The 23,171-nt window shown below is 36.8% G+C and overlaps 4 protein-coding genes across 6 annotated transcripts; 3 read left to right on the forward strand and 1 right to left on the reverse strand.

Annotated features, from left to right (window-relative positions):
* The first annotated feature begins 1,006 nt into the window (after positions 1–1,006).
* Positions 1,007–4,739, forward strand: LOC111014778 (alpha/beta-Hydrolases superfamily protein). Its single transcript, XM_088118542.1, has 5 exons — positions 1,007–1,026; positions 2,614–2,650; positions 3,004–3,240; positions 3,308–3,355; positions 3,898–4,739. The coding sequence occupies exons 1-5, from the start codon at positions 1,022–1,024 to the stop codon at positions 4,423–4,425; spliced, it is 855 nt and encodes a 284-aa protein (XP_087974668.1). The 5' UTR covers positions 1,007–1,021; the 3' UTR covers positions 4,426–4,739.
* Positions 4,740–5,097: 358 nt separating this feature from the next.
* On the reverse strand, positions 5,098–10,467 carry BZIP16 (basic region/leucine zipper transcription factor 16). Of its 2 annotated transcripts, none has more exons than XM_022289687.2 (13): positions 10,140–10,467; positions 9,656–9,831; positions 9,232–9,282; positions 9,074–9,151; positions 8,251–8,340; positions 8,080–8,139; positions 7,835–8,004; positions 7,089–7,143; positions 6,564–6,606; positions 6,229–6,491; positions 6,070–6,147; positions 5,846–5,971; positions 5,098–5,575 (listed from the first exon to the last, which is right to left on the reverse strand). In XM_022289687.2, the coding sequence occupies exons 2-13, from the start codon at positions 9,722–9,724 to the stop codon at positions 5,453–5,455; spliced, it is 1,206 nt and encodes a 401-aa protein (XP_022145379.1). In that variant the 5' UTR covers positions 9,725–9,831; positions 10,140–10,467; the 3' UTR covers positions 5,098–5,452. The 2 variants fall into 2 exon arrangements, with proteins under 2 accessions (XP_022145379.1, XP_022145378.1); XM_022289686.2 differs by having other exon boundaries at positions 9,232–9,288; positions 10,140–10,466.
* Positions 10,468–13,736: 3,269 nt separating this feature from the next.
* Positions 13,737–17,819, forward strand: LOC111014910 (uncharacterized). Of its 2 annotated transcripts, none has more exons than XM_022289775.2 (4): positions 13,737–13,937; positions 14,432–14,839; positions 15,609–16,729; positions 17,293–17,819. In XM_022289775.2, the coding sequence occupies exons 2-4, from the start codon at positions 14,497–14,499 to the stop codon at positions 17,365–17,367; spliced, it is 1,539 nt and encodes a 512-aa protein (XP_022145467.1). In that variant the 5' UTR covers positions 13,737–13,937; positions 14,432–14,496; the 3' UTR covers positions 17,368–17,819. The 2 variants fall into 2 exon arrangements, with proteins under 2 accessions (XP_022145467.1, XP_022145468.1); XM_022289776.2 differs by having other exon boundaries at positions 14,519–14,839.
* A 2,456-nt stretch (positions 17,820–20,275) lies between these two features.
* Positions 20,276–22,823, forward strand: LOC111014884 (DNAJ heat shock N-terminal domain-containing protein). Its single transcript, XM_022289745.2, has 2 exons — positions 20,276–22,356; positions 22,666–22,823. The coding sequence occupies exon 1, from the start codon at positions 20,372–20,374 to the stop codon at positions 22,271–22,273; it is 1,902 nt and encodes a 633-aa protein (XP_022145437.1). The 5' UTR covers positions 20,276–20,371; the 3' UTR covers positions 22,274–22,356; positions 22,666–22,823.
* The last annotated feature ends 348 nt before the right edge of the window (positions 22,824–23,171 follow it).

The raw sequence follows: 23,171 nt of genomic DNA on the forward strand, positions 1-23,171 counted from the left end.
TTCTTCTTTTATTGTCTACCTAATTTTACCCATCACAAGTTCACTTCCTTTCTTCTCATACTCAGTTCAGTCAAACTTCCACGATAATTCTCACGGCAACTTTTCATTTAAAACATTAATAATATTTGCTCAAACGATACTTTTAAAACATCCCTAAGATAATCAAACTTTTAAAAGAATAGGAAGGAGTATCGAAACAAATGCAAAGTTGAAGAGTATCTTTTGTAATTTACCAAATTACTTAATCTCTTTTTTCCCAAAAGAAAGGGAAAAAAAAACCCTTAATGTTAATATATTCAATTTAATAGAGTACTAATCAGAAAAAAAAAGGGTTAATATTTAATATAATTTATAGTCTCTGTCTCTGCTCTGCCACTCCCCTGTTTCTCCTCTCTCTCTCTCTCTCTCTCTCTCTCTTTGTTTGTGTGTTTAGAAGTCTGAAAACGTACACCGATGATCTTACACAAATATAGCTAAACAACCAAGTAGCAATTTCTTCAAACCCCTTTCAAAAATCCCTCTCTCTCTCTCTCTCTACCATTTTCTCTCTCCTCTCCCCTGTTTTTTTCAAACAAACGAATCTCACAGACCAGAAGAAGAAAAGAAAAAATGGGTTGTGATTGTGAATAATCAATCTGGATTGTGGATCGTTGATTTTGGGCTCTGCCATCGATGAATTTGAGTTTGATTTGTTGTTCCGGTGAATGGGTTGTTGCATGCTCTCTCATCTGGCCTCCAAATTCGCCTTCTTCCCGCCGTCGCCGCCCACGTACCGGATCGGCGACGGCGACGGCGACGGGAGGCGGACGGTGGTGTGCGGGGCGGCGGCGGTGGCGGTGGAGGACAGTTCGTTGGACGTGTTGATGATTGACACGAAGAAGGGGAATAAGATTGTGGGATTTTATTTGAGGAATCCATGTGCGAGGCTTACTCTGCTTTATTCCCATGGCAATGCCGCAGAGACCTTGGACAGTTATATGATCTCTTTCTTCAGCTTAAAGTTAATCTCAGAGTTAATCTTATGGGGTGTGTGTCTCTCTCTCTCTCTCTCTCTCTCTCTCTCTCTCTCTCTCTCTCTCTACAAAATTCTTGTTTTTCTGATAATGTAGTGTATTGAGAATGTCAAAGTGGGTTTTAGAAAAATAAAAATTTGGGATATGGGTTCTCTTTTCTGAGTCCTAATTTGTTGTTCACAAAGATTTAGTTTGCAAAAGAGAAAAAAAATGGAACTTGGCTTCAGAGTTTGAGCTATTTCTTCTGATTAGTAGAGATTTTTTTTTGTTTTTTGGGTATGGCTTCTCTTTTTGAACCAAGTTTGTTGTTTACAGAGATTTACTTTTCAGGTTTAAATAAATAAATAAATAAATAATGGGTCAATACTCTCTCTCTCTCTAACTTTGTTCTTAGTTCTGATTAATGGAGCTCTGTTTTTGTTGAGCTTTTTCTTGTCTGCCATGTTTGATATTTACAAGGATTTGGTTTTTACTTGTGTTTAGAAGTTGATTTCAATCTCATGGGTTAAATCCTCTCTCTCTCTCTCTCTCTCTCTCTCTAGCTTTCTTCTGATTGATGAAGCTCTGTTTTTGTTGGAGCTTTTTTGGCTATGGCTTCTCTTTCTCTGCCATGTTTGATTTGTACTATGAATTAGATTTTACTGATAAACAGTGTATTTCTTTGTTTTGTTATCTACTTTTTTTTATAATATTGTAAGCATAATTTTAAAAAATCTATAGCTAAGAATTCCATTGCAAAAAACATACCAAAAAAAAAAAAAAATCGAGGAAGAATACATATTTTTTTCCTAAAAAAAAAAGGAAAACTAAAAACAAAGTTGTTATCCTCTTCTTCCACATTTGTATGTTTCTTCCAAATAAATCAAAATCAATGTTGAAAATTTTTACTGTTGTTTCTTGCATTTGGATTGGGAGATTTACATCAATTATTTACCACAAAGATGATGGAGTGTGAAAGGTGAAGAGGAGAAGGTTAGTTTAATAGTTCCAAAGTTGGTTTCTTTTTCAGGTCATTTTCTTCTAGGCTTTGGTTTTTCCTTTTTACCCTGAAAAAAGCAGCCATTTTTCACCCTTTCTTTTGTTGCAAAATATGTTTACTGCTTTTACTTCCTTTTCCATTGTTCTTTTCTCTGCAAGTTTGCTTTCCTTTTCCATTTAATGTGATGTTTTTTTTCCTTATCTTTCTTTTCGTGGAATGAATTTCGATAACTCAATGCTATGTATTCATATCGACGTTTATATAGTTTTCATATTTGTTTGTTTACTTGAAACCGTTGTGGGTTTGGTCGTGCGATTGAAAGGACAAGTTGTAAACCCAAATGTCTTTGAAGATGGTAAGGGTTGAATTCCATGGTTTGGTTTCAAAGTCGAATGTTGTATATTATGGTGGTTGTTCTACAACGATAATTGGTTGAAGTATGCTCAAGTTGCTGTAAATGTTCATGGTTGTGATGACAAATCCATAAATTTGAATCCGCTCTCATGTCGTGTGCATTTTGTTGAGCTTTTCTTGGTTCCATTTTGGTGGATTTTGATCGTCTTCGATGGTCTGTTGGTTATATGTTACCTTTATCTAACTTATCATATTCTTTTGATGCAGGTATGACTATTCTGGCTACGGAGCTTCAACCGGTAAGGTATGTTGCTGTTCCAGTCGATAATTGATATGATATCCTGAGTTTCGGTTTTGCTTTACGAGTTGAAGTTTTCCTGTGTTCCATCAAGAAAATACGAGTCCATCATCAAGATAACAAGATTAACCCAAAATAGAGGGCAGTAGTTTAATGTAGGCATGTTGTCTATGAAATTTTTTCATTAGGATTCGGTTCGAGCCTTCAGTAACGAGGCTTCATCGAACTATCATTAGAAGGTGGCAGAATTAGCTTATCTCTCGCTTGGTTTTTTTTATCAATGCTTTATGCTGTCTACATAAACTTGAGATCATAGTAAGTTATCCACGAATAAAATTAACGTCGTATGTGAAATCCAGCCTAGCGAATCGAATACGTACGCTGATATCGAAGCAGTTTACGAGTGCCTTGAAACCAAGTATGGAGCCAGCCAAGAAGACTTGATCTTGTATGGGCAGTCTGTTGGGAGCGGACCAACGTTGCATTTGGCTGCTAAGTTGCCAAGGTTGAGGGGCGTCGTCCTGCATAGTGCAATTCTTTCGGGTCTACGCGTTTTATGCCACGTGAAGTTCAATTTTTGCTTCGACATTTATAAGGTAATGTCCCTATCTTCGATACTTTCGTCTGTACATTTGAAGCTGATGAGTATTCTCACAATGGCAGAACATTAACAAAATCAAGAAGGTGAAGTGCCCTGTGCTTGTGATACATGTGAGTACTTCCCAACCCTTCTCTTTTTCTTTTATTCCTTTGGGGATATATTTTATCAATAAATTCCCAAAGAATAAAAATCACATATTGAGCAATTAACAAAATTTTTCGCTCTCCTTCAACTTGAACTAGTTTCCGATCTAATGACTTCGAACTAGCATAGTTCGTTAGATGAAACTTACGTAAAATATGTTTGGATAAATACGTTTTAGAGGTTTCAAATGCATACTAATTGTACAAAACAATCTGCAAACCAACCTGAGTTAGATTCCATTTGAAGATGTCACAAATGAGGTGAGTTCTAGAGGTGGAGCGAGTAAGGAAGGAGAGAGACAATTGTACCTCCATTATGCCAATTACTGTTGAGCGTTGAGTTAAACTCATATTGGCACCTCAATTAGCTTGTTTTAGATTAAAATTTTATAAAAAAAAAAAAGAAAAAGAAAAACTTTTTATTGCTGCACTCTAAATTTTCGAGATTGAAAGAATATATGTATAAAAAGTATTTCTTTTCATGAAAATTTCTGGCTCTGACGTCGCAGGGCACAGAAGACGATGTTGTCAACTGGCTTCATGGAAATGGATTATGGAAAAAGTCAAGAGAACCATATGATCCTCTATGGATAAAAGGGGGAGGACACTGCAACCTAGAGCTTTATCCCGACTACATTCGCCATCTCTGCAAGTTCATCCAAGAAATGGAGAACATGACCACGAAAATCCGCCTCAAAAGGATTCGACAAGCTCTCGACCAACAAACAAGACCCTGTTGCTGTGCAGTTTCTTGTGACAGATGCTGCTGCAAAGTGAAATGCTGGCAACCAAAATGCCCGAGACCGAGCTGTGCAAGTTGCTCAATCCAGCTGAAATGCCTCAAATGCTGTAAACCCAGATGCCCGAAATGGCCGAAATGCCCGAGGCTGAGGCCGAGATGCTGCTTCAGCTGCCCCACCCTCAGCAGTTGCTCTGGTTGGAAATGCTGCAGCTGTATGAGTAGTTGTTTTAAATGGAGATGCAGCAGCTGTTTCCAATGGAGATGCTGTTGTGAAAGAGGGTCCTCTAATGAGTAACAGAGAGAGAGAGAGGAAAGGATTTTTCAATGGTGGTTTGTATAGAATGCTGTGTTTGCTAACACCCCTTTTCTAAAATTGTGCAGTAGCTTATAGAACAAGAGGAAGAAGGTATTTTTATCAGATAAAAAGAGAATTTTTTTGGGGGGGGAGAAGATTTTATTTAATGATTATTCCTTGTTATTTTCAGCTCTGTTTTAGAAGAAAATTCTGTACCATTTGGGCAAAGTTCTCAACTTATGAGTGCTCCCAGTTTCACAAGTCATTATCATCAATCAATCTGTGCTATGATCATATCCAAAAGGGTTGAGCAACCTCTTTTTCTTTTGTTGCTTACTACTTTCTTCTCCTTAATCAATCTTTTAGAACACAATAATACAACCTATGGAACAGATCTGCAGATCCCGTTCAGGTAAGGTCGTCACCGTAATCAATCACAAAGAAACTATTTTGTCTAAACTAGCTAAAATGAACCACTGTTTTACCTAGACTAGCTCACTTGCCCTCGATCAATCTCATAAAGACGATTATTTTATTTGAACCAGCTCACCTGTACTTCAATCAGTCTTGAGAAATAGTTACTTTGTCTAAGCTAGGTCACTTGCACCTTAATCAATCTTACAAGACAGATAACCTTATTTAGTGCTAAAATACTAATACAAAACAGAAAGGTAGAACAAACAAGTAAAAAGGCTTGCCCAAGTATATTAATATTTCTCCAAGTCAACAATTAATGTGGAAGGTTTTAATACAGAAGCTGAAGTGAAGTGTGAATGCTACAAGAATAATTTCACACACCAAATATCTAATGTTTTTGGGGGCTTTGGCAAGTTAAGAATACACCCCCCCACCCATAGAGATAAGATAATGGATCACAGGAATAAACAGTCCTAAAACTATCACAGGTCAGTAGCTTACATGAAAACTCAAACTGCAAAGCTATCAGAACTAAAACTTTTTGGGTTGTTTGAGAAATTAGTTAGGTTATGCGCCTAAAAATTGCGGCAGCAAAGCAGGGAGAGAACATTCAATTCTTGTTACCACCTTGTACAGCCTCTGACTCTGTAAGTTGTGTGGTTTCGTTACTTGAATGCTGGCCATTCCTGCTGGCCCTTACGTCTTCAGTTCCCGGAACCTCCCCAAGTCTTTCCTGCATAGATCAAACCTAATATATTAGATGGGGACAAGTTTATGCAACATATCTGCTGCACTGCAGTGGAGGAGAAGTTGGATTCCTGACGCTCATCGCTCACGGTGAAGAAATAGATTATAAATCATTGCAATGTCAGTCTCATTGTCATAACTGTCATGTTGATTACCAAAAAGAAGGCCAAGGATTATTCACAGTAAACAGCTTGCTCAACTTTATGTACACTGGGGACAGAAGAAAATAGTAGGGAAAGAAATATTTTAGTATTACCTTCAAAGAAGCATTCTCGGAAAGTAGTTGTTCATATTCACTCCTTATCCGGTTCACTTCAGACCTGAGATTGGCATTTTCTTCTTGTAAGGCTTCAGCTCGGTGTGCTAGTTCATCACATTCTGCCTGAAAAAGCATGAATTTGGAACCGGTATGTTATGAGGGAAGCATGTGATACCACGTCCTCCAGCGAGATTAATAGTTTACAGCAGGTGTTTCAGTACCTGCTTGCGTAATCGGGATCGTCGTGCAGATTCTCTGTTTGATTGCTTTCTTCTCTGTCTTTTAAGCTCTCTCTCGTCCTAAATCAAACATATAGATATCATTTTTCTTCGTTTTACCACCTCAAAATACTAACTTTTTGGAGTCCTATTAGAGCTTACCTGCAACCAAATCTGTGACTGTACGCTATCCCGAGATCCAGCAGTAACCAATCCTCCAGCACCTGGAGTTGATGGAACCTTTCCACGCAATGCAGGGATAGTGGATGAACCCCAATAGTCCATTCCAATGTTTAAGTTGGTCGTGGGACCAGGCACGACTCCTGGAGCCCCAGCAACTGCCAATGGAATGACAGCCATTGCTTGAGTATTAGGCCCCCCATTTTGAGTAACATGCATAGAGTTACCATTCTGAGATGCTTCAGCTGCAACAAGAAAACATTATTCACCATGCCTGACATGAGAATACTGTCGAGACGAAAGAAAAAAGAACCAACCTTCCAAAGTGCGTTGCCTGGAACCTAACTCAGGTTGTGAGTCCTACAAGAGTAAAATACTACTAGATCACTTTATCTAGAAAGAAAGACAGGAGCAGCACTTGAAAGGAGGGGGAGTCAATAAATTTCCCCTTCTCATGTCATTACATTCTACCCTTAATCAAATCTAGTTCTACATTTCAACTAAACTTATGGGAACTCTTAACTTTCGTTCCCAAGTTTCATCACAGTTGAAAACATCCTTTTGACTTTAAGCAGTATAAGGTAAGAGAATAAAATTAGTACCTACTCTTCTTTCCTTTTTCTTCTTTTTTTTTCCTTTTTTTTTATTAGGGGAGATAGTACCCACAACTCTATTCTTCTGACAAAGTGAATGCCTAAGGAACATGGTAGGCTTATGGCATGGAGAATTAGTTTGACTCACCAACAGAAACAAAATCTATCCAGGTCACATCCAAAAATGGACAAAATAAATCCATGTGAGATGCAAATGCCAATAGACAAGCAATGACCAGTACTACTTACATTTTGAGAATTGGCATCGCTTCCTTCACTTGTACCTTCGCTGGCACTCTCACCACTACAAAAACCAGGTCATCACATCACCCAAGGTTCTGTTTGGCCATCAATAAATTTTGTGGGACTATAGTTTTCAAGAAAGTGAGCTTCATGAAAAAAATTATAAACACCATCTTTATAGGTCTAGTTCATTGGGAGGAAAATCTAAAATTTCCAATGATAGGTAGTCCGTACTACTACGTTAAAATGTTCATTCAGCAGAGTCCCTCCTCACAAAAGGGAAGGAGGAAAAATCCTGGGTGGCATAGTGCATTAGACCATAATCTAATGATTTAAAATATGTGAAACTATAAAGAAATACTTAAATTCAATGTCTCAGTCACATAAAGGTTTCTTTATCGATAGTTCTACTTTGACGACATTTCCAACTACTCCCACCCCCAAACGGGTACAGTTCTGTGAATGTTTTGATTTTTTTAAAAAATATGTAACAGCTGAAAGTACCTTGAACCATACACGATATTAACAATCTTACACAAATCTTTTTTTGTAAAAACTCTTCTTTTGTTTGGTCCCTCTCTCGTGGCATGGGGATGCCTTGTCCCTGTGCCCCCATGGCCTTTATGGCCTTTAGATTTTTTTTGTTTTGTTATGTTCTATGAAATCTTTTATCCTTACTATCAAAAAATAAAAATAAAGCATACACAAATGACTAATCTACAATGGGAAATTTTCAAGAGAAATTAGCCAACCTCTTGGAGTATGCTCCATTGGCAGATGTTCCAGATGTTTTACCAAGCTCGTTATTATTCCCTGTGATCATGTTCAAACTGCCCAAACTTCCTTTTGATCTTTTAATTGGCAGCTTTTCCTTCACTTCGGGTGGCTTAACCTCCCCCTCTAAGCTGCCAGCTGTATTCCCCTATATATGTCTTCACATGTCATATTTATTCGCTTAAAAAAACAATAATTCATCATAAAATAGGAGGAAACTCACAGAGGCTTCAGTGATGCCATTTGGAGAAGGCATAGCAAATGGGCTAAAAGGATACGATCCCTACATTCACATAAGAATGTGGCATATAGTATAAAGTATATCCGTCAGATAAGTATATAATGGAAGTTTCAAACATAATAAAGAATGTAAAATTATAATGCCCAGAAATACCGGGGGGATGGAAGGATGAGCATATATGCCGCCAGGTGGATACATTGCAACATATGGATGTGGAGGCGTGCCATAAGGTGGCATAATGTGCTGTAATTAAAAACCCATAACCCACATTTAGATAAATACACAAGACCAACCCCATGAATCACAGTCAATTCCAGAGTGCTGAACTAAAAATCACAAAGTAAAGAAGCTCTTTCTAATTTCTAAACCACAGAGATACACCTAACATACTAAAAAAAGGAATTTAACACAAAAGCTTAAGAACATTATTCTAAAACAAAGCTACAAAGGTAAATAAATCAACCAGAAAAAGGAAAATAAAAGGCATGAGTCACTTTACTGGTGAAGGATGTTGCATCTCTCTATTGATGGATTCACCAAGAAATCCATTGTTTAAATTTACAATACTTTTGTTTAAAATCAAAACTTCACTTGAGCACAGTAATGCTAGCCATGAACCATTTACGGAACAAAACACCTCACAATTGAGCAAAGACATATCACATATTTAGGTATTACTAGATAGCACAAGGCCATATTCCTTAAAAGTCATGTCTAATAATACTGTTTTTACCACAGAAAGTCATCCGAAGTAGCATGTACATGACAATCTCAATGATACATAAACATCACTAAACAAATAAAATTTAATTCAGACATGCAGGCTTAATGTTAAGATCCCCAAATACATTCACAGCAGCTCGATTAAAATAATACTAAGAAGAAGAATAGTGCTGAAAAACTTCAGAATATATGAATATGGGTCAAAGTGTAGAGGACATAATATGCCTATAAAGCCAGTACATAGCAGAGGTACCTGCACTCCCCACATATATGGGTGGGGGGCTTGGGGGCTTGATGCCAAGAAACCATGCGGAGGAATAGGAGAATATGCCTGAAAATGAACAAATTATATAATGATCTAACCATAATGCCATCCCAACAAACAAGATTAAAGAAATGGGCCAATCTAACCTGAAAACCTGACCAGTCAGGATTAACTGTGCCAGCGCTTGTGGTTGAAGTCTGCTCCTATCGAATGACAACAAGAAATTATCATACAGAAGCCGTGAGGAGTGACTTTAACGTAAATGAAACAAACATTAAGGAAATGTTTGCTCGTATTATCTGTGATGGAAATTTTTAAGCTGTTCAGACCTGTCCTAAAAAAAAAGTAATTGAGTTCCACTTAACACATAATACTAATTTGATCTTGGAATCACTGTTTATCAACCCATATCTTCTAAAGAAAAACAAGTCGGTTGTCAAAGGAAACAGCATTCACATGAAAAACAAAGAGGACGAGTTATAGTTATAGAATACAGTAAAAATCAAAAAACGTTTTCACTTAAACTAAATAAATAAATAAACTCAACTCCAAATCAGGCCTAAATTAAACCTGGGTAGTAGGAGGCGTTGTCTTCGTCTCCTTGTCTTTAGGTGGTTTCTCCATCTCACTGCTACTCATGGTTCTGCATCACCATCTTCCAGCCATCCCCCAAGCCTTCCAATAACACGAATCCTAATCTCTACAGTCTACACTAACCGAGCCGCAACCGCTCCCAGATAGAATTCCTTAAACATAATACATAATTTACTTCAAATTTGAAATCCCGCAATAAATCGAACGAAAAAACCATTATATTTTCGTTCCAATAATAAAAGGCCAAGCACGGATTGAGAACTCCATTCCTTTTCTTCCAATTTACTAGCGAACTGTGCAGATAACGTGATAACTTCAAGGGAAACAAGCGCACTAATCCCAACATGCATGGAGTAAAACGATAACGAATAGAACCAAAAACCCTAGCAGAAATGGGGCAAAACAAAAGCACGAAAACGCCCATAATTCAAAATTCCACAAGATGGAGCTTTTTACTTACCGAAATTCAGAAACTTCAAACCCACTGGGGGGAAAAATTCGAGACTCGATTGGATGAGCCTCGAAAGCTGATTAAATGACGAAGAGAGCTCTGAATTGGAGATGATAGGAACGAGAATCAGTGCACCTAGGTGAATCCAACAACCGCGAGCGCGAAAAATCGAAAGAGAAATTGGGAGAATCCGGCGACGAGGAATTTGGAGAAGATTAAACTTCGGTCGTGAGAAGAAGAACCAGAAAAATGGAAGATCGGAAGATCGGAAGTAGGATACACGAGATGGACGATGAGCCTCGTCGCACGGTGATTCTCTCTCTCTCTCTCTCTCTCTCTCCCTCATTCCTTCGGCATGACCGATACTCGTGGGCTGGGTCCAGGCCCAAACTTCTTTTGAGCCCATATTATTGGGCTTGGCCCAGTTTATATTGGTGTGAATTAACTAAAATATGTGGTAAAAACGAAATTATTAAATTAGAAAACTCTTAAAAATAATGGGGTAAATTACAAAAACCACCCTGAAGTATGATTATTGTTACAATTGAACCCTTAAATTTTCAAACGTAGAAATTAAACCTTCAAACGTTCATAAATGAAAAAATTAGACCCCTAAATTTTTAATTGTAAAAATTAAACCCTACAATTTGAAGAAGAAGAAAAAGGATGTCTCATGTTCATGAGAGCATTTCGTTCGTGAAGGTTGCTGTGTCTGAAATTTCGACTTGGATTTTTCTTTCATAGTTTTGAGGAATTACTAATTCCTAAGATATGTGGTCATCATAGGGTTTGAACTTATTCCCTCTTACTAACTTTATCCCCTTTGGACCAATGAGCCACCCATGATGGTTCATAAAATCAATTTTTTAATTTGTCAAAGATGATAAATGGAAATTGAAGTGATTTTGACAATGACAAAAATGATTTTTATGTGTCAAAATCACTTCCAAACATACTCTTCGTATAAGAAGCATGAATCCGCTCAATCTAAACTAAAAATCAACTCCTTGGTCACAAAAATGGATCATTTTGAAAATGAGGTTCAACAAACAATCGATAAAATCCATGTTCATAATCAAATAAGAGATTTTTAAATAGTTTGTCTTACATCTCGGAGTTTCAGTAATTTGGCTCATAATCTCGCGACACATGTAATTAGAGAGATTCACAACAATCCATTTTTTTGAGTCTTAGAACTTTTTCAAGAAATCGAGCAAATCAAAATGCTTAAATTTAGTGACAAAATATGATAATCAAACTAATTAAGAGTTTCCAATATGTTAGAAGCATTACTTGCAAATTTTTGTTTTCCAAAAGTAAAAATTTAATTACTTGGTTCAAGTTTGAAGGGTAAATTTCAACGCTTATTAAAGTTTGACAAAATTAAAATAGACTCGTCTACCAAAGTTAAGGGATAAATTGAAGTTTTCCTAAATTTTAAGAAAACCTGCATTCGTCCATACATTTTAAAGATTATTCCTTTTTTTTTATATATATATGAAAAGGAAAGATTATTATAATTTATTTGATAAACTTTAAACTATTTTTTCTCACTATCTATCTTTCTTTAAATAATGATTTTTGGCCAAAGCGAACATAACTTAATTGGTATATATCTCAAACTAAGAGGTTGTAGATTCGAATCCGTACTCCCACATGTTGTACTAAAAAAAATGAGTATAGCGAATTTTTTGTTTCTGGCATTATTTTTATGCATTAATTATATTTTTAGTATTGAATATGTACCTGTATTAAAACTATTATCAAGCAAGATACCAATTATTTTTTTTAGTACAACATATCGAGTAGGAATTCGAACTCACAACCTTAGAAATATATGTCAATTATTGTTTAACTATACTCGCTTTAGCATCAAGCAAGATACAATGATAAACCTCTATTAAATCTTCGCATTTTTTTAAGTTACAACACAACATTTTTGCAAAATAAAAATTAAATCTCCATAAATTTATCTACTTGTTAGGTATTAAAATTCAAATACTAAATTAATATAAATTTGATAGTGCAGATTTTCCCAAAATTTCCCAAAAAAAAAAAGATTTCAAATTAAGGTAAAGTCATTTTTAACCCTTGTTCTTTTGATTGAATGATAGATGATTTGTAAGAACGAAACGGGCAAATGAAACGAAGTTGGAAATTGGAATTGTGGCGCTGAACAGTGAATCAAATAAAATTTTACAGCCAATAAAAATGCGGTACATCGAAAATGAGCAAAATTTTTATTTATTTATTTATTTTTAACTTCAATTTGCACTCAATTACAGAAAAATAATGCCACATTCAATTACATATTTGAAAATAAAAAATTGTTTTCAAAATGATTTCTCAAACAATTCTACCTTTTTTTGTCGCCTTTGATTTAGGAACATCGTATATACGAGTTAGTGGGATGTTCGGCAAACAAAATCCAGGAGATAAAAACTGCAAAATAAAATAAAGTTATAACCATATCGTAAAAAAAATACTAATTTTAAGATTCAATAAAGTACTTGACTTTTTTTGTTGAGATTGAAAAATGGTTTGGGATGAAAATAGATATTATAAACTAAATTAGAAGTTTGGATTAAAGGAAAGGAATGGTTGAAGAAAGGTTACATCTAGATGTTTCTGGACGACTTTGGGCCTAGAGGGGGGTTTCTTGCCCAACATTTTCAGGAAATCCTCCTCGATCTCAGACTTGGACAACCTCAGTTCTAGCTTCCGCGACTCCGATTCCTTTTTCGCCATTTTCGCTTGCACCCTCTTCGATTTTACACTACTCTTCTTCTCCTCCTCCTGCATTGTCGCCTTCACACTTTTGCTTCTATTCCTCATTTTCCAGGGCAATATGTCTCCCGTTGCCATTGTCGGACCTTCTTCCGCCACCATCACCAATGCTGGTTCCTGGACCAACTCGGTGACTGGAAAATCAAGATCCATGTTGTTGATAAACCTTCTGTGTTTATGTTTCCCCCAATCCGAACATGACAATAATAGAGAATCGATCGCCTCAATGCGATTCATTGCCGTCACTAATGAAGAGCTTGGAAATTATGACAATTAACGAAATAGAGTTTTAGTTTTAGAAAAGAAAGAATGATGACACTGCGGAAATGAGAAGTTCTCAATTTATAGCATTGCTAATTGGTTTTCCATTTAGGAATAGGATACTAGAATTGTAATATTATTTTGAATTTTGAAATTTGTAAACTAGTTTTTATCTCATCTTTAATATATTATTTGCCTTTTATCTTATCTCGAAAGTTTAATATATTATTTGATCTTTATCTTTCCGATACAGGAGTGTCAACTAGTGGGACACACGATTTTTTTTTTGTTAGGAAATTTAAGAATATATATATATATTTTTTACCAAAAAAAATTAAGAAAGTTAAAGTATGTATTTATATATAGAGAGATTTTTTTTAGTAACGAAGTACGTATTTAAATTTGGAACTCTAACTTATTCTCAAAAAAAAAAAAAGGACTTTAACTTTTTTTTTTTTTTTTTTAAGAACAGGACTTTTAACTTTTAATCTCTATTAACATATATATATATATATATATATATATATATATATATATATTTATTGTATTTTACATAAAGCCTCTAAAAGAAAATTTTGGATCGGCCACTGCGCCGAAGCTCGTCTGTGAAATTGCAGGAACACAGTGATGATAAAATCCAGAGAAGTTTTTTTTTTTTTTTTTCCCTGAAGACGTCGATTTGGAAACCATTTCCAGTTTCACCCAGCGAAAATTTCAGAGCTGTGGGGTTCTTGTGGCCTCCAAGCTGTTCTATTATCTGTAAGTTATCTTCCACTATTTCTCACGAGTTTTTTCATAGTTTTTTAGGCTTCTTTATGTTGATATCGACGATTTTCTCAAATACGGAAGTTTCAATTCTGTTTCGAATCATTTTCAGAAGATTTGGTTTCTGCCAAGTCTTGGTTGCTTTCTCGATTGGTGAAATTTTCTGCCTATTTTCCGATTCCTGTGATTTTGCGTAGAGTTTGTCACGAACCCCTGCGTGGTGTATTGCGTATCAATAATTTGAATTAGTTTTATTGCGCCTACTTCTTTATCCATCTGCTTTCTATAGCTCTGGAACTGGGAATCTCGGCTATGTAGTTGTAGAACTGTGAATTGAAGCGTCTGTTGTCTTGAAACGCTAGCAATAATTAAAGCTCTGTAAAATCTGGATTATTCCACTAAACCTTGATCATCTAGAATCAATTAATAGACTTCCATTAACCGGTTATTGTCCCTGTAATGATTTGTGATTGAATTCGTTTTTTCAGGAGTTTTGTTTCTTAATTGAACAAGCAAGCATTCTGAGTGGAGACATACGTATTATAGGTATAAAATGATTGATCTATTTCTGGCAGAGCCCATATTCAACGATGAAAAGGATGTTGACTCTGCCAAGTTGAGAATCTCTCTGTTAAGTAGATTGGAATCTGTTTTACGGAAATTGCTGGTCTCTGGAGGACGGTCCGAGGTCCGATTATGGCTTTCTAATACTATAGCTAGTATGACATCGATCAGTCCCCAGCATCAGCGGGACCTGTTTGTGACCTTCCTGAGAACGAAGCCACTGAAGTGGGCCTTAGCATCTCAACTACTACAAATGTTCTTTGAAAAGAGACCACGAGGGGCAGGGATCCTCATTGCCAAGAGAAGCTACATAATGGAAAAATTTTTCGAAGGTAATTCTGTCTACTCATTGTCAAATTTCGCTGTAGCAGTTCCAGCTGATAGTGTTACACAACCAAATCTTCTGTCTTTCAAATTGCCTGTGAATAAAAAACAAGAAAAGAACAATATCTTTTGGCTGGAAATAATAACCTGAACCTCGTTCGTAAGAATCCACTGTTTTTCTTTTTTTGGATGTTTGTAAATTCAATCCTTTCTAATGACTAGTTTCACTCCCACTGATTGGCTCAATGGTCATAGAGGTCACTAACCTGAAGAAAAAAAGTAAAAGACTTAGAAGGAATAAGCTAAAACCATGGTGCCACCTACTCAGGATTTTATATCCTACAAGTTTCTTTGGGAACTAAATGTAGTATAAATTAGTGGTTGTCCTATAATATTTGTTAAGATGTGCATAAGCTAGTTTGTACACTCATGGATGTAATAATAATAATAAAAAAAGTAGCTTCGCATGAATTTGGTTGCTGAATATAGAGGATGTATTGTTATGTCTCGTGTGAAACGCTGCTGGATGTGCTTTTTCTGTATTTTCTTTTGGTTGTTCCTATGCCATAATTGATCTCGTTTTTAGTTTTCTTGTCTATCAACGCATTTAACCTTAACTAAAAGACATTGCAAATGCTTCCCTTGGCAAGGGAGTTTGCTCATTAATGACACAACATACTAATTTTAAATAGAGTGGATTTCTGGTTCTGTCTTTGACGATTTGTTTTCACTTTTCATGCAGATTCCTGATCATGCTATGACTCCTTGATTCTGCAGGAAATTCTAGACGAATATCTCAGTGGTTTTCCAATTTTGCTACGAATGGTGCATCAGATCATGGGAAAGGAGCCAAGGCCCTGGCACAGTTCGCTTTTGTAAATCGGGACATTTGCTGGGAGGAGCTTGAGTGGAAGGGGAAACATGGGCAGTCGCCTGCAGTGGTTGCAACAAAGCCCCATTATTTTCTTGATCTGGATGTGCAACAAACTGTGAGGAATTTCATTGAGCATGTACCCGAGTTTTGGTCTTCCAATGAGTTTGCCGAGTCACTAAAAGATGGTGAAATTTTGTTACTCGATACAGAATTCTTTGTGAAATATTTTGTTGATCTGATGCTTAAAGATGATTCAAAAGATGTTTGGGAAGCCATTAATGAGTACCTAATGCAGGAGTCATTTTCTTCACTATGTCGACACCTCCTTATTACTCTTGAAGAAGCTGATTTCTGCTACTTTCTGAAAATGTTATGTAAACTCCTCAGCCCTAGAATAGAAACCAAGGATTCCGGTAGCTCATCTTTTGTGTCTGAGATCATACTTTCTAGATATGGTGACTGTGAATCTATTGATCAGATTTTACTATTAAATGCTGTTATTAATCAAGGACGCCAACTTCTACGACTTTTACGTGATGAAGATGCTGAGGAAGAATGGGATGAAATCAAAGCCATTGTCTCAGAGATTTCAGCAATCTCAAGCAACACTCATAGCTTATCCCCACTATTGAAAGAGTGTAACAGGAGAAAGACCATAGAGGTGATAAAGTGGCTAGGGCTTCAGTCTTGGGTTCTTCAGTATAGAATGTCAGAGGAATGTCAGACTCCTGAGTTATGGGAATCCTTGTTTGCTGATAATGGTATAGGCTTCCGGAAATCTAATGAATATGCGTTGTTAGATCACAGTTGCTTCTCAGAAGATGATGGTTTTGAACTGTGTGATACAGCATCGGCTAAACTTATGAAGCGAAGAAAGGGAAAAGGTAGAAAGAGAAGAAAAAGGAACTTTGACTTTGACAATGAGCTGTTAGGCTTTGATACTAAAAATGATAGGATTGATTTGAAGTTGAACACTGGAAGTTGGTTACTTTCCATTGATGACTATACTGTACCATGGAATGCTGTAAGTACTCTAATCATCAGCCCACCTTTCTGTATCTGATAGTAGATTAAAGTTAATGATCATGGTATGAGGATACAAGCTCTTCAAGTCTTTTGAATGTGTTTACATAATAATTTTTCAGGGGAATCGTTTTATTTCTTTGGCTTTAGTGTCTACCTTGGTTGTGGCTTCTGTAAGTTTCATACTTTAAATGAAGGAAGGTCCTGTATCAATTCTTAATTTACTGCCACATTAGTTCATATCAAACTTTTATCCCTATTTCTCAAATAATTGAAATTTCAATACAAGAGAACTCCTAATATACAACCTGGCCATCCTAGTTCATAAAGCATATTATCTGAAGCTTGGTATATTGGTATTTGGTCTTATGGTTATCATGAAATACTTGATTACGTATAATTCTACTGCTTGATGAAGAAAATGGTTCTGCGTTTCAGAGTGGTGCATCCTTTTGGTTCCCTTTTTTTCCTAATGTTTCATGTATTCAATGAAACTAGTTCCCTTAAAAAGTAAAAAGCAAAAAAAAAATTCCGTAGTTTTCTTATTATGTTGCTCTCTTGTAGATGGATCTACCAGAACACCTATCAAGGCAATGTATGGCTTCATGGATGAAATGGATGTTTACTAAGTTGGAATGAAGGTTAAAGCTTTACTAGTGTGAAGATATTCAGCATTGGAAGGAGACCAGATTTTACCTTCCGCGACCATGTGGTGACCGCAACAAGATTATCGTTACCAGCAGATATGAGCAAGATCAAATGTATCCGTAATGCAAGGAATGATATGATGGCCCCTCAGGCTCATTGCACAATACATGGTATCAAGTTATCCTATAGCCTTTTGTAAGATATTGCTGTCGTAGAAAACAATTAATCGCATGTCGACTAACCAATTACAATTGAATTGAACCGTCGTTTTTTGATTGTTAGTTGTTACTCATCACAGGAATATATGAGGAGTAGAAGGTCAGGTTAGTTGCCACTTTTACTGCCTTTTTGGTAGAATCAATATGTTTAGTTTTTGTAGTGTTTGTATATCAGTATAAATTTCCTGGATCTAGTCGAAAGATTGCTACCTGGTGGTTCTGGTTTCTCTCGTGTTAATCGTCCACGAACTTGCATCATTTTTTTTCTTCTTCTTACGAATCAGAGCGACGAATGACTGAATCTCTATGGAGACTCACGAACTTGCACCATTTGAAATTTTGTTTATAGTTCATATTCATAATTCTAATTAGTAGAAACATAAAAAGAATAAATCAGAGATGAAGAGAATTAAGTTTTTGCAGTGTTTGAAATTCTGTTTTCATTCTTCTCAACTTTTTTTCTCTTCATCTCTGATTTATTCCTTTTATGTTTCTACTCATTAGAATTATTAATATGAACTATAAACATGAAAAAAGTAACTCATGATGCCCTCTATACTGTGAAAACTGAGTAAAGGAGAGAAAGGGAAAATTTTTATACAAATGGAAATCATGTTTGCACAAAATTGGAAAATGTAAATGGTTGTCAATTGGGAGATTGTAAAAGTTGCAACTGGACTAGAATTTATAGTCAATTGTTGAAATTGAAAGTTGGAGATGCAATATGTTGAAGGAGCAATAGTTGGAGTAGAGATTCTTATGTTTTTTTCTTTTAGGAGAATATTATTGTCCAAAAAGACCGAAATCGGATTTTCGACTTGGTGTGGAACTTACCAGTCATATTCGTGAATTGTAGTAAACACCAAAATATGAGATCGGGGAGAATGATTTTATTTCCTCGTATTCTCATGCAACATAAGCACAATTTTATTGCTAAAACGAAAGAAACAAAACAAAAAACATGAAAGAATGAAGTAGAATAAACGGGAGGCGTCGGAGGAAAGACTAACGAACTACTTATACCACTCGAATTTTTGATATTTTTTTTTCTTTCTCATCAAAACGAATGACATTTTTGGATAGGAATCTTAGCTATTCTTATCATTATTCTCAATTGTGGTTGGATTTTGCCCTCATTTTACACTTACTTACCCTCCTCTCCATTAAACTTCTACCTTCATCTTCATACTTGCTCCTCTCTGCCTCTTGTAGCTCACTTAAGGACTTAAACCCTTAAGCTAGTGAGAGGTATTTCAATAGGGATCAAGTTGGAACCTTCTGTTGTCATGGAAGATGGGTCGTGGGAGAGAATGATTAAGACATGTATTGTTGATTAAAAGGTTGGAAATTCAAATCTCGGTTTACAATGAATAGTTACGTATTTACAAGAATACCGACAATTCAATCCTAACTTTTTTCTAATACCCTTCAATAAAAGAGAATATAAAATTTATTATTTATTAAGTTTATAATTACGATGAGAAAAAAAGTTAACTAGTTCAATGATTAAGATATCCACTTATAGTTAATTGGTAAAAGAAATCATACTATTTTGTGTACTTGATAAAAGTGAGATTTTTATAACATAATTATTTGCAAACTATTTATAAATAGTATACAACTTTATCCATATAAACGGGAGCTCATCTCTTACGTAGAAGAACATATCATTTCAATATCAAAAGGTCGTCTCTCAATGTAAAGGGACATGTTATTAGGCAACATTGTGTTGTGGAGGTCAGGTTGGATCACCTGAATTGGAAAAGTATTTCACAAGTTACAACCTGTGTCGGATAATTGAAAGTGTAATTTGTTGGGGGTAAATTTATCAAGAGAACTTAAACCATAAGGTATCTTCTTACAAAATCATCCATTTGAGGTCTTTACTTGTATGATGCGTTAAATGGTACATTATAAGATGCACTAAATAGTGCACTATAGGATACGAGATGCACTAAAAAATACGCTAAAGTTGCACTAAAAATGCACTAAAGTCGCGGTATATATGTTGGCATAACTATTTTAGCAAAGCATAGGACGGAAATAGAGGGGTCAAGCGCATAGCACGGCCATGCACGTAGCGCAGCACCACACATAGCGCGGCCTTTCGCGTAGTGCGACCTCGCACATAGTGCAACCCCGCACATAGAGCGGCCTCGCACGTATCACGGCCTCTCGCGTAACGCAGCCCTGTCGCAACAATAGCGCGGCCATAGTGCGGCAATAGCGCCTCTGTGCGGCCCTTGTATGAACAAGCACGCCCATCCACCATGTGCTCACGCTACCACATCTCTTATAAATAGAATGATCCATAACCTTTCAAGGTATGCAATTTCCTCTCAAATCACTATTTACTTCTCTCCTCTTAAGTTCATATACTAACTTGCATTGGAGTGTGTCAGCATCCACTCACCTTCTCTTTTTGCCGCTTTCGTCTCAACTTCCAAAGCCTAGATCTTGTGAAGCTATCAACTCTCTTGGTCTTCCAAACAACCTCTCCATAATCACTCAGTGGACAATTCGATTCACCGACTCTCAGTACGACCAGCTTCTCGAAAATTGTATCAACATAAATTTTTTTATTTACAAGTAATTATATTAAATATGTAGTTATCTTTTGTATAATACTAAAAAAGAAGTTATTCTTAAAAAAAGTCCGAAAAAAGATGGACAAAATTAACTGAATTTTTATCGCCAAAAAAAAGGACATTTCTTCAATATATTCTAAGGCGGCGAATGCGATCGGGAATTTCATCCGCCGCGGCCGCTCTGTGGAAATGGGCGGAGAAGCCGAGCAAGAACCAGAGGAGGCTCGGCGTCTCAGAGAACTGGCGGAGACGAAGTTCAAAGATTCCAATCTGAAGTCTGCTCTCAAGTATGCGAAGCGAGCCAACCGCCTCGATCCAAACCTCGACGGCGCCGCCGAGATGCTCACCTCCTTCCACATTCTCCGAGTCGCCGCCGACTCTCCGGACGACTGGTACCGGATTCTTCAGGTGGAGCCCTTCGCTCACATCAACACTATCAAAAAACAGTACAAGAAGCTCGCCCTGATTCTGCATCCGGATAAGAATCCCTACTCCGGTTCCGAGGAGGCGTTCAAGCTCGTCGGCGAGGCGTTTCGCTTTTTGTCCGATAAGGTTAGGAGGACGGAGTACGATTTGAAGCTCAGGATTCGGATTCAGGACGAGAAGATTGGAGTCGCGGACGCGGAGAGGGAGACGTTTTGGACTGCTTGCTCGACGTGCCGGCTGTTGCACCAGTTTGAGAAGAGGTACGTAGGCCATAATTTGGTGTGTCCTAGTTGTAGGAAGAGCTTTAAGGCCGTCGAGGTTGTGGCTGATGAGCCTGATTGTAGAGAAAATTCGGACATGGTTAGGGGTCGAAGGTTAAGGAATTTGAGCTCTAGGCAAAATTCTGGTAGTTTTCAGGGCTTACAAGATTCTAGCTCGAGGCAAAAAGTGAGGAAAATGAGTGGTGAGGAGCAGAAAGGTCTGGAAGTGAATGGAAAATCTGCTAGAAATGGCGATTTGGAGGAGGGATTGGATAGTGATGATGAAATATGGAGTGCTAGAAGATTAAGAAGTGGGAGTATGAGGAAGAAGATGAGTAGTGTTGATGATATTTTGCAGAGGTCTAAGATGAAGCCTGTTAAGATTGAGGAGGAAATGATGACTTTAGCTGAATTAAAGTCTCAGGTGATTCAGAAAGCTCGAAAAGCGAAGATGAAACTGAAGTTAAAGGAGGAGGAAGCTGAAGATAGAGAAAATAAGAGGAAGAAAGGGGTAATTGGGGAGGAGGATAGACTAACTTTGAAAGAGATGGAAAGTTTACTACGGATTAGTCGACAGGGAGCATCGAAGAGGACCGGGGTTTCCGAAAATGCAAAACACAGGAATTCCAAGAAGGGTACGAATCAAGGAGCTTCTGCTTCTTGTAATGGAGGTGATTTGGATATGATGGTGGTGGAGGATTCAGATTTTTATGATTTTGACAAGAACAGGATGGAGAGAAGTTTCAAGAAAGGGCAAGTGTGGGCAATATATGATGATGATGATGGAATGCCTAGGCATTATGGTTTGATTGAACAAGTTACTGCAAACCCATTTGAGGTGAAAATGAGTTGGTTGGAAATTCAAAACAATGGGGATGAAACACTAATTTCTTGGGAGAAAATGGGATTTCATGTCTCTTGTGGTAGATTTAAGGTTTGTGATAAAACAGCCATTGATTCACTGAACATTTTTTCTCATGCTGTGGATTGCGAAAGAGCAGCAAAGGAAGTCTATAGGATTTATCCCAAAAAGGGGTCAGTATGGGCACTTTACAAAGAAGAAGAAGCTTTGGATGCAGAGAAAAGAAGAGAGCTTTCGAGTAAAGAGAAGCGAACTTACGATATTGCAGTGTTCTTAACAACTTACAGCGAGATGCATGGTTTGAGTATGGCTTATCTTGAGAAGGTTGATGGATACAAGACAATATTTAAGAGGAGGGAGATTGGTTATCATGCTATTAGATGGTTCGAAAAGGACGATATCCGATTATTTTCGCATCAAATTCCTGCTCGGATGCTTTGCGCTGCAGATGAGGCTCTTGGTCTTAGGCATCTGAAGGACTGTTGGGAACTTGATCCAGCTTCCCTGCCTTCAGATTTGCTAACCACCTGCTGGAGCACATAGCATCTGAGTACAAAACTCCCATGCTGTTTGGGTTCGACCATATCTTAATATTGCTGGTGGCGTTCGAGCAAACAAATTATCGGGTATGTACTCACTACCTATGTAGGTTTAATCAACCAATGCATTATGATTTGTAGCATGAGAGGTATTGTAGTGTAAATCAAAAGCACAGTCTCTTCTACCCATAACCATAGTAGTTTCTTCATATTTCTACTTTTATTAGCTAAGAATTTTGTGGACTCTGTCTCAGAATTAGTGACATGATTATTGTTAGGACAGAAATAGAAGAAGAAACTTTGTGTGACTGAATAAGCATTGAAAACACAAGGAAGAAAATATAAAAACCGAAGTAATATCTAAACGCATTAATTTCTAAGGATAAACAATTACAGGAGTGGAAGATCGAACCATCGAAGTTAGAGATGGTAATAAGTACCCTTTTCTACTTGAGCTATGCTCGGATTGGCTCTGAGGATGAAGTGTTTTGATATTTCTCAACGTCATGGAAAACATAAAAGGCTAAATATTGTAAGATTGTGGTATTTTTCAATTTTCATCTCTATCTCTTTGTATTTACTTTTATCCATCAAAGTCTTAATTCCACACAAGAGTAAAATTGATTGGCAAAATAATCTGCAACTTCAATCAAGTTCTCTCTATATAAAATTCAACAAGTCCTCTTAAAAGTATATTTTGAATAGTTAAAAAAAATTTCAAAAATTATAGTGATCCTTAGGATTTCAGAATTTTCTCAGCAATCTTGTAAGGTTAAGTTGCTAGCTAGAGACCATCCCTAATAACAACAAATCCCCCCATGCGATAAGTTATTCAGATACTTGAACCTGCTTGCATTGCATCTAGATAAATCGAAGCGAGACGAAGGACAATGACGTGAAAT

The sequence above is a fragment of the Momordica charantia genome (genome assembly GCF_013281855.1).
Source record: "Momordica charantia cultivar OHB3-1 chromosome 10 unlocalized genomic scaffold, Mcharantia_2.0 BLBB01000010.1, whole genome shotgun sequence".
Classification (NCBI taxonomy): domain Eukaryota; kingdom Viridiplantae; phylum Streptophyta; class Magnoliopsida; order Cucurbitales; family Cucurbitaceae; genus Momordica; species Momordica charantia.